This window comes from Solanum stenotomum, chromosome 9 (genome assembly GCF_019186545.1).
Source record: "Solanum stenotomum isolate F172 chromosome 9, ASM1918654v1, whole genome shotgun sequence".
Taxonomy (NCBI): Eukaryota; Viridiplantae; Streptophyta; class Magnoliopsida; order Solanales; family Solanaceae; genus Solanum; species Solanum stenotomum.
In genome coordinates, this window is record NC_064290.1 from 47,431 (window position 1) to 58,981 (window position 11,551).

At 38.0% G+C, this 11,551-nt stretch overlaps 2 protein-coding genes across 2 annotated transcripts in view; one reads left to right on the forward strand and one right to left on the reverse strand.

Moving 5' to 3' along the window:
• The window catches only part of LOC125875611 (G-type lectin S-receptor-like serine/threonine-protein kinase SD2-5), a 22,294-nt gene that overhangs the window by 5,750 nt on the left and 4,993 nt on the right, over positions 1 to 11,551 (forward strand). The gene's annotated exons all lie outside the window — the stretch shown is intronic.
• LOC125875639 (G-type lectin S-receptor-like serine/threonine-protein kinase SD2-5) lies at positions 1,509 to 10,966 on the reverse strand. The gene is made up of 2 exons (XM_049556640.1): positions 8,971 to 10,966; positions 1,509 to 2,274 (listed from the first exon to the last, which is right to left on the reverse strand). Exons 1-2 carry the CDS (start codon positions 10,873 to 10,875, stop codon positions 1,672 to 1,674), a joined length of 2,508 nt encoding a protein of 835 aa, XP_049412597.1. The 5' UTR covers positions 10,876 to 10,966; the 3' UTR covers positions 1,509 to 1,671.

An 11,551-nucleotide genomic window follows, 5' to 3' on the forward strand; every position in this document is an offset into this window, starting at 1 on the left:
ATGTTATTTCAGCTTTACTCTATCATGCATGCTCAGTACCTTTCAAGTACTGACACATACGTGCGCTACATCTTCTCGTGATGTAGGTTCAGGTTTTCAGTATCCAGATCACGCTTAGATCGGTTCTCGATCTTCAGTTCAGCAGCATCAGTGGTGAGTCCTCATTCTTCGAGGACTAGTGACATGTTTATCTTTATCGCTTTTAGTCTTTAAGTTTCAGTTTTGCTAGACCTAGTTGGGGCATGTCCCAACATTTCTAGTCAGTTTAGAGGCTTATTTCAGACATAGTTAGATTCAGCTTAGTATTAAGTTAATATCTTTTTTGCATTAAACTCATCAGTTATCATATATCTCAGTTATAGTATATGGGTAGTCCCCATCTTTTCATTTTATTTATGATTTAGCTTCCGCACAATTTCTATTATTCAGATTATATTTAGTATGCTCATGATCATGCCAGCAGGGTTAGCTTGAGATCACTTGTGGTCCTAGGTCCTGTGTCTGCGTCTCGGGGGTAGCTCGGGGCGTGACACATTTATCCCAAAATAAAGAGTACTCCACTCGCCATTATATCTACCAACACGAGTAATTGACATTTTCAATAAGTTTTATCTAATAAATATTTGTATTCGTAACTGACTTTTTATGTAATCTATAATTACAATATTTAATATGTATTAACCTCTCACAATTGTAATAATAATAATAATAATATTTTCAAAGTTCTTGTACTAATAGCATGAGATACACCGGCAGCATATATGTTGAGTATATATATATATCATTATAACAACTCCACACAACTTAGCACGGTACACATGTGCGTTACATGTGTCTAGGACTAGTTCTTTTAACAGTACCAAATTTTTACACATATATTTAAAAATACTAGATTTAGTTGTACCGGGCATTTACAAAAGTCTATTAATTTTCCAAGTATTATTTTCTGTTCTTGTAACAATTAATTTGTAATTGTTGGGCACTTTCCTCCTCATCAAGGTTCAGGTCAAGTCTACATACCGCCACAGAATACACTTTCCTCCTCATTCAGGTTCAGGTCAAGTCTTCTACTGAATGGGACCAGCAGTAAAATTCAAAATCCCTAATCGGGATGAGTCAAAAATAATTGGGACAGATAAAATGAAGTAGATTGTTTAATTAGACAACACAGTATTTTAAAACCGAATATGTGGACTAGTTAGTGATAAATAGCACTAATGGTCCAAATGTGTCACAACTGCAACATAAATATGCACAACCTTTAACCAGTGGCACGGTTGAGTCATTTATGATAGTTCGATGACATATTAGAGCGGCCTCCTCTTTGGGCCCTATGATATTATCAAGGGCCCGCCTAGATATTTCCAACAAATTCTGACTTCTTTATGTGGTGAAAAAGTTACGGGGCCAGGCTCTATCTTTCCACTGATGGAACCATTTTGCCTATTTGTAAGTTACAATCCACTAGGACTTTCAAACTCAACTTGATTCTTTAACAATTGTTATTGCATAGTGTCACGCCTTTAAAAAGTATTAAAAATAGAAGAATTTTTAAAGAAAAAGAAGTAAATATTACAAGATCGTACATGAAGCTCGAAAAACTAATGCAAGTTACTGAATATTACATTTATGAAGTTACACTAGAATTGCCATAGTTTTCAAGCATATTGTTTACCTTGGTCCAGATAGAACTGAAGGCAGTATTGAACTGATAGGGACTTCCATCAGTTGGTTGCGCGCCCCAACCTCAGTTAGGTTTGTGAAATTGAAATCCAAGTTGGTTTCAACAGGCACTAAACCTTCCAGCACCTTAACTACCACTGACATGGACGGCCTCTTGTTGAAATCGCCTTGTAGACACCATGCGGCGAGGCACATCATTTCGGTCACTTCTTCTCTGTGGAGCTGCATATCCTCGTTGTTTTTGTCAACCATATCCATGAGCTGCTCTTGTTCTACTTTTCTCTTAAAAACACTAAGCAAATGGACATTATCTTCATCAGCCTGCGACCAATCCAAATTCTTTCGCCCACAAAGAACTTCCAAGAGCACAATTCCAAAGGCATACACGTCTACTTTCTCAGTGATCACCGACCTCAACCATTCAGGAGCTAAATACCCTGGTGTTCCTCTCATTCTAGTCACAACTTTGCTTTTGTCTTTCTCAATTAGTTTCGACAACCCAAAATCAGATATCTTAGCATTGAAATTTTGATCTAAGAGGATGTTGTGTGGTTTGATGTCCAAATGAATTATCTTATGGCTGTTATCAATCTGTGTATAAAAAATCAGAATTACTGATTTCAATAAACTTTGCAGAAACACGAAGTAACCAAAGTTTAATAAACCAGTAAGAATAAATGAGCAGAAATTAATTGACAAAACTAAAATCTGTAAAAAAAAAAGCGTACCACAATCTGGAAAAACAAAATCAGAAAAAGATCAAGCCCACTGAATGCACAGTGTCCCCTTAAGGAAATTATTCCCCTCTAGTATCCGAGGTTTGATTTGGAATATGTCCTCCCAGGATAGAATGATCTCAATCACCAGTGTATTGATACCCAAAACTCTGGTGTCAGCGAACCACTCAACAGCAGTAAAATACACGAAGAAATTTTGTGCAGAAGAAGAAGAAGAAATCAGAAAAATTCGTAAGGAATAAATCTGAAGAATCAATGTATTTATAGGCAAGAGGAACTGGTTCCGAAAGGTTGCAATCCTTTCAGAATCCACACAACCATTCATGAAAGTTTGCAACCTTTCAAATGGTCATGGCTGTTTCTGAAAGTTGCAACCTTTCAGAACAGTCACTGCGGGAAATTTAAATAAAACGGGAAAGATTTAAATAAAACGGATCGCGCGTGGATCCGAGTCGGGTCGGGTTAATTAACTAATTAATTGAATCGGTTAATTAACTAATTAAAACGTTGGCCATTTAATTTAATTTAATTAATTAAATAATTAATTAACTAAAATAATTAAAACAAACTTTGTCCAAAAAATAATCTCTCGATCGATCATTTTTCCAAATCCAAATCCAAATCCAAAGCCGAAGCCAAAGCCGAGCCGAGCGAGCGACGACGACGACGGCGCGAGGGGGGTCCCTCTTTCCAACCCTTTTAACAATTAATAGGAGTGTTTCTATATTTAAACTCTCCTATTTTTCTTTCCACCACCGATGAGGGACAAATGTCTTTTCAATAAAGCATAAGAGGACTTTTCAAGTTCTCAACTCTTCAAGTTCCCAACTTTTTCCAAGTTCCTCTTTCATCTTCCCTCAATTTCCCATTAACTCTTGCTACATACCCAACAATCCCCCACATTAATGGGGAATGGTTATAACATAAGGAATGCACGGACGAGTGTGTACTTTACAAGCAAGAATCAATTGCATCTGGATAAGTAGGTTTCCCCTTGGACTTTCCGTAGTGAACATATGTCGGATATACTCGGTCAATCGGTAGATGCGATATCTTTGAACCGTCGAGCTTTGGTGTATACCTAGACAACCATATGTCACACAATTAACCCTTTACCATTTATGGTTCTTACGGTTGTGTTCGTTTCAGCCATGAACACCTCCTGGTTTCATGAGTGTATAGAGAATAGGCTTTTGACATAAAATTCTCTTTGAAGCGGCTTACACTTCACACTCACATAGGTGATTTCTAACCGTGTCATCTCGTAGATACACTATTTGGTCAAATCTGCCAAACTTAGCAAATCATTAAAAACTTTAAGCTATATTAACTCATTAACAAGCCTTAAAGTCTTAACCTTGTTCCTGAACATTGTCTTCATCATGAGAATGGATTGAGTTGATTGACAATGTCGAACCGTCAGTCACAACTTTGTTTTTCTCCTTGAATCTAGCTCTTGGGATCTCCAGTCTGCTAGATAGAGTTACCGCCATGCTGACTTGTCCTAAGCCGTAAACCCATTCCCTTAGATGATCTTTCAACTGCCTCTCTCACTAGGCCTTTCGTTAGTGGATCTGACACATTATCGCTTGACTTCACATAGTCAACTGTGATAATTCCACTAGAGAGGAGTTGTCTTACGGTATTATGTCTCCGTCGTATATGACGAGACTTCCCGTTGTACATAACGCTCCCTGCCCTACCTATTGCTGCTTGACTATCACAATGTATGCAAATAGGTCCCACAGGTTTGGGCCAGAATGGAATATCCTCTAAGAAATTCCGGAGCCATTCAGCTTCTTCACCGGCCTTATCTAAGGCAATGAATTCAGATTCCATTGTAGAGCGAGCGATACATGTCTGTTTGGATGATTTCCAAGAGACTGCTCCTCCACCAAGTGTAAACACATAACCACTTGTGGATTTTACTTCATTTGACCCGGTGATCCAATTTGCATCACTATATCCTTCAATAACGGCAGGATATTTATTATAATGCAAAGCATAGTGTTGTGTATGCTTTAAATAACCCAACACACGTTTCATTGCCATCCAGTGAGTTTGATTCGGATTACTAGTGAACCGACTCAGTTTGCTAATAGCACATGCTATATCTGGTTGCGTACAATTCATAATATACATCAAACTTCCCAACACTCTGGCATATTCCACTTGAGAGTCACTTTCGCCTACATTCTTTTGAAAGGTAAAGCTTAAATCAATTGGAGTTTTGACAACATTGAAATTCAAGTACTTGAACTTATCCAATACTTTTTCAATATAATGAGATTGAGATAATGCTAGTCCCTGAGGAGTTTTGAGAATCCTGATCCCTAAGATCAAATCAGCAACTCCTAAGTCCTTCATATCGAACTTGCTGGACAGCATGCGCTTAGTAGCATTTATATTGTCAATATCTTTACTCATTATTAACATGTCATCAACATACAAACAAACAATGACTTCATGATTCGGAACGTTTTTAATGTAAACACACTTATCACATTCGTTAATCTTGAATCCATTTGTCAACATTGTTTGATCAAATTTAGCATGCCATTGTTTGGGTGCTTGCTTGAGTCCATAAAGCGACTTCACAAGTCTGCACACTTTCTCTTCTTTACCAGGAACCACAAACCCTTCAGGTTGTTCCATGTAAATTTCTTCCTCCAACTCTCCATTTAAGAAGGCTGTCTTTACATCCATTTGGTGGATTTTAAGATCATGCACTGCCGCTAGTGCTATTAACATTCTAATTGATGTTATCCTTGTTACTGGAGAGTATGTATCAAAGTAGTCCAGACCTTCCTTTTGTCTATATCCTTTGACTACAAGTCTAGCCTTATATTTGTCAATAGTCCCATCGGCTTTCATTTTCCTTTTAAAGATCCACTTTGATCCTAAAGGTTTATTTCCTGGAGGAAGATCAGCCAATTCCCAAGTATGATTACTTAAAATTGATTCGATCTCACTATTGACAGCTTCTTTCCAATAGATTGACTCAGATGACGACATAGCTGCTTTAAATGTTGGAGGCTCATTTTCAAGCAAAAATGCCACAAAATCTGGTCCGAAAGAAGTGGATTTCCGTTGGCGAGTACTACGCCTAGGATCTTCATTAGGTTGTGCATTTTCCTTTGATTCTTCCCGTGGTCGTTTAGATCTTTCACTTGTCGACTCACATTCAGTTTTATACGGATAAATGTGTTCAAAGAACTCAGCGTTATCTGACTCAATTACTGTATTCACATGAATTTCAGGATTATCAGATTTGTGAACCAAAAACCGGCAGGCCTTACTGTTCACAGCATATCCAATAAATACACAATCCACTGTTTTGGGTCCAATTTTCACCCTCTTAGGTAAAGGAACTTCTACCTTGGCAAGACACCCCCACACTTTGAAATATTTCAAGTTGGGTTTCCTTCCTTTCCATAACTCATATGGAATTGATTGCGTTTTGCTACGGGGTACCCTATTGAGTATCTTGTTAGCCGTAAGGATGGCTTCTCCCCATAGATTTCTTGGTGAACCAGAACTGATTATTAAGGCATTCATCATTTCCTTTAATGTTCTGTTCTTCCGTTCAGCCAATCCATTTGACTGCGGTGTATAGGGTGCAGTAGTTTGATGTATAATACCATATTCCAAACATATCTCAGCAAAAGGAGATTCGTATTCTCCACCCCTATCACTTCGAATCATTTTTATCTTTAGATTCAATTGATTTTCCACTTCATTTTTGTATTGCTTAAATGCATCAATTGCTTCATCCTTACTATTAAGCAAGTATACATAACAAAATCGAGTGCAATCGTCAATAAAAGTTATAAAATACTTTTTCCCACCACGAGATGGTGTCGACTTCATATCACATATATCTGTGTGAATTAAGTCTAAAGGTTTTGAATTTCTTTCAACAGACTTATAAGGATGTTTAACAAACTTACTTTCCACACAAATTTCGCATTTCGATTTATCGCATTTAAAATCAGGCAATACTTCTAAAGTAACCAATTTCCGCAAGGCTTTGTAATTTACATGTCCCAAACGGGCATGCCATAAATCATTTGACTCCAATAAGTAAACAGAAGCAGAATTCTTATTAATACTGTCAACAACCATTACATTCAGTTTGAAGAGGCCCTCAGTGAGGTAGCCTTTTCCTAAGAACATCTCATTCTTACTTATTACAGCTTTGTCACTAACTAGGACACACTTGAACCCGTTTTTAACGAGCAGTGCAGCAGAAACTAAATTCTTCCTAATAGTAGGAACGTGCAGAACGTTGTTCAGAGTCAACACCTTGCCGGATGTCATCTTCAACATTACTTTCCCAGTTCCTGCAATCCTTGCTGTTGCTGTGTTTCCCATGAACAAATCTTCATCAACCTCAGCAGGAGTGTATGTTGCAAAGGCTTCTTTCGCAGAGCAAATATGTCGAGTGGCACCTGAGTCGAGAAACCACTCCTTGGGATTTCCAACTAAGTTGCACTCTGAGATCATTGCACACAGGTCATCTGCATCTTCCATCTCTTCCACGATGTTTGCTTGGCTTTTGCCTTTGCCTTTGTCTTTGTCTTTGTCCTTTCTTGGAGCACGACAGTCAGAAGACTTGTGACCAGCCTTACCACAATTGTAACAGTTGCCCTTGAACTTTTTCTTGGCCTGTTCTGACTTCTGTCCGTTGGACTTCTTTCTCTTCTTGTCTTTTGTAGGAGCTTCTTCAACAATATTAACTCCAATTACTGTCGAACTCTTACGAGACTTCTTTTCGGCGGTTTTGTTATCTTCCTCAATCTTGAGCCGAATCACAAGATCTTCAAGCTTCATTTCCTTACGTTTGTGCTTTAAATAATTCTTGAAGTCATTCCACGAAGGAGGTAACTTCTCGATCATTGCAGCCACTTGAAACGCTTCATTTACTACCATATCTTCAGCAATCAGATCATGGAAAATAAGTTGAAGTTCCTGCACTTGTGATCCAACAGTTTTACTATCTGACATTTTATAGTCTAAAAACTTTGCGACCACAAACTTTTTCAAGCATGCATCTTCTGTCTTATATTTCTTCTCAAGTGCATCCCACAATTCTTTCGAAGTTGTCATTGCACTATAGACATTATATAAGTCATCCTCTAACGCACTCAAAATGTAGCCCTTACATAGGAAGTCTGCCTGTTTCCATGCTTCAATAATCATGAATTTTTCTCTGTCTGGCATTTCAGCAGAAGGCACTGGAGTTACTTCATTGGTAAATTTCTGCAGACCAAGAGTGGTAAGCCAGAAAAATACCCGTTGCTGCCATCCTTTGAAATTCACACCAGAGAATTTTCCCGGTTTCTCTGCTGGTGGTACAACAGTTCGGGTTGGTGCAGCAACAGCCACCGTAACATTGTCATTAGCCATTTCAGAATCTGTAACAAACAGAAATTGATACAAATGACTCAGTAAGCAATAACTTAAGTTGCAAACTTAACAGGAGTATAAAACCACGAAGGTTTTTCTCTCCACCAGAAACACAGATTAAAAAGTATAAAATAATTTCCTTAAGATTGTTATCAATCTGTGTATAAAAAATCAGAATTACTGATTTCAATAAACTTTGCAGAAACACGAAGTAACCAAAGTTTAATAAACCAGTAAGAATAGATGAACAGAAATTAATTGACAAAACTAAAATCTGTAAAAAAAAAACGTACCACAATCTGGAAAAACAAAATCAGAAAAAGATCAAGCCCACTGAATTCACAGTGTCCCCTTAAGGAAATTATTCCCCTCTAGTATCCGAGGTTTGATTTGGAATATGTCCTCCCAGGATAGAATGATCTCAATCACCAGTGTATTGATACCCAAAACTCTGGTGTCAGCGAACCACTCAACAGCAGTAAAATACACAAAGAAATTTTGTGCAGAAGAAAAAGAAGAAAATCAAAAAAATTCGTAAGGAATAAATCTGAAGAATCAATGTATTTATAGGCAAGAGGAACTGGTTCCGAAAGGTTGCAATCCTTTCAGAATCCACACGACCATTCATGAAAGTTTGCAACCTTTCAAATGGTCATGGCTGTTTCTGAAAGTTGCAACCTTTCAGAACAGTCACTGCGGGAAATTTAAATAAAACGGGAAAGATTTAAATAAAACGGGTCGCGCGTGGATCCGAGTCGGGTCGGGTTAATTAACTAATTAATTGAATCGGTTAATTAACTAATTAAAACGTTGGCCATTTAATTTAATTTAATTAATTAAATAATTAATTAACTAAAATAATTAAAACAAACTTTGTCCAAAAAATAATCTCTCGCCGAAGCCGAGCGAGCGACGACGACGGCGGCGCGAGGGGGGTCCCTCTTTCCAACCCTTTTAACAATTAATAGGAGTGTTTCTATATTTAAACTCTCCTATTTTTCTTTCCACCACCGATGAGGGACAAATGTCTTTTCAATAAAGCATAAGTGGACTTTTCAAGTTCTCAACTCTTTAAGTTCCCAACTTTTTCCAAGTTCCTCTTTCATCTTCCCTCAATTTCCCATTAACTCTTGCTACATACCCAACAATGGCTGCATTCATCATGAAGATAAGCTAATCCTTTTGCAATATCCGCTATTATCCTTTGCCTCATAAGCCATGTAAGCCCATTTTCTTGATTTTCATGAGAAATCCATCTATCCAATGATCCATTTACCATGTACTCATAGATCAGAACCCGGTGATCTTTTTCAGTACAAAAACCGACGAGTTTTACCAAATTGACATGGTGAATGCTACCAACTATCTTTACTTCTGTTAAGAATGAATCCTTTACTAGACCTAAACCATTCAGACGCTTCACAGCTATTTTGTTGCCATTACTCAGTGTTCCTTCATATACTGAGCCAAATCCTCCTTCCCCGAGCTTTCTGCTGAAATCTTGTGTAATTATTTTCAACTCATTGTAAGAGAATCGAGTTAGGATTCCCGGTAAGATTGGTGCTAAATCCAGAAGATCCCTAGCCTTGACAGACAGTGTCCTCTTTTTGAAAAGAACAAACCATGCACTAATACTTAAAATCATTCCCACTAAAGCAGCAAGAGCAGATGCTACAATCACTTTCAGAGGTCTTGATTGCTTTCTTTGAGAAACGATTGGCGGCTGATACTGAGCCTTTGCGAAATTCTGCACCTTCAGAAAAACTTTTGTCTTGTCACTACCAGACCAGTTGTCCTTAAGAGAGAATACTTCATTCAGTAATAAGCAGTTTTTTCTTAGAGTTTTAGACCAAACAGCAGCTTTGCAGGAACAGTTACTCAAACAGGCCGCTTTGCAATCTTCTATCTTTGTTCCCTCAAACCACATGTTTGAACTTGCATAAAAGTTGATCTCAAATGCAAAATATGTGGTGTCGCTGAGCTCTATAAGACTATGATAATGTGAAGAGTTGCAAGAAATAGATGTTAGCTGTGAACATCCGAGATCCGGGTTCCTATTTATTGGCCTGAAGAAGTTTCCTTCTACCGGACAATTACATTGCCCATCATTTGTACAAATGCTATATCTTCCACACACCATTGGGTATCCATAGTTCCCTAGGTATGAATTCATGACCTCATCTAAATGTTTCCAATCATATGCATCCAACTGGTATAACCATAAATGTCCATCAGGCCCAAGCTTTATGAATTGGGATGTATCAGGGTCTTGTAGAGCAGTAAAGGTTCGACCGTCAAAATCATAAAGAGGACTATTTTGAGCATCATCCCGACTTGAAGCGATATAATACTGAGGTGGGTTGGTATCTATGGAAGACACCAGGGTTCCATTAAGAACAGTAAAAGAAAAGGACTGATTGGAACCTGAAATGCTTGCTATCAGCTTCCGCCCCGAAACCAACTTCTGCCCCGGAAGCAAACAATCTATTGGATGATCAAAAGACTGCCAAATTGCTTGCTTTCTCTTATCAAAGAGCACAAGATTTCCCATTTCTATCATGTTTAAGCCAGAAACAGATTTTCCAGTAGTATTAGTGGACCAAACAAGAGTGCCATCAGAGTCTGTCAAGACCAAGTTGCCGTTTTGGCCTAGTTGCAACGTTGCATTAACTTTCACTGGATGGTTCCTGTTAGCAGACCAAACTAACTGGGGAGCACTTGAAACCCCGTCGGGTCTGTTGTGATACAAAAGGATACCAAGAAGGCATTCTGTGGTACTGTTAGTTAGAAGGGGGCAATAGAAGGCAAAGAGAAACTGAGGGCTATCCTTTCTGCTCCGAATAATAGGCATCATTTCAGAAGGCTCGGAGGTATTGTAAACTCTAACATAAGGCATATTGATCCAAGAATTGGAAAGTCCAGTAGTAGAATTCAAAAAATTGACATTATAGTCCCACCAAGGTTGCGAGAAAGCAAACCGGGATGAAAAGGAGTGGAGACAAATGAAGAGAAGGATAGGAAGATACACTCTCTGCTCTGCAATCATATCTTTGTTACAAAATCTGAAGTTCTTAGAAAATTATATTTTGGGATATGACCTTCTTGTTGTGAACAGTTGAATGAGAAAAAGATACAAAGTCTCTATTTCCAATCTTTGCTGAGTGGTTAGGCATCACACTTAATATTTGCCGCGTGATATCATTTTCCAAACATTTGGTAACTTCTAACACTATTTCCAGCATCTATATTTTGACTATATCAAATGACTTCACTTTATTTACTAAAATTTGAAAGTGAACCTTTTACAATAAAGCATGAATATGATTATATATTTCAAGAACGTTGAGAAACCTTTCAAGTTCCAAATCCTCAGAATTCGATTATCTTGTATTTCTGGAAAGGAAATAGAAAAGTTGAATTAAGGTCGAACCTAGTTCTGACACCATGTGAAAATATGATCCTTAGGCTTAACTTAACCCCAAAACTAGCTCATGAAGGAGGATTGCGCATGTTCATATAAGGAAACTAACAACCCATTTAAGGGCTCTAACTCATTCTAACAAGGACAAACGAACTTTCAGGCCCAGTTTTCCAGTAGCGTATCACAATAATGCTCACTGGACACTACCAGTTGAAGTCCCTAATTCAAAACGGAAAGTTGAAGGTAGGGGTGTACAAGTCAAACCGAACCGACAAACCAAATCAAACCAAAAAAAAAAAAA

Excerpts from the sequence above, each read along its gene's own strand:
- LOC125875639 (XM_049556640.1), bottom strand. The coding sequence starts at position 10,875 with ATGATTGCAGAGCAGAGAGTGTATCTTCCTATCCTTCTCTTCATTTGT. Across the intron at positions 2,275-8,970 it reads ATGAATGCAGCCATTGTTGG|ATTGATAACAGCCATAAGAT; the intron begins GTATGTAGCAAG and ends TTTTATACACAG.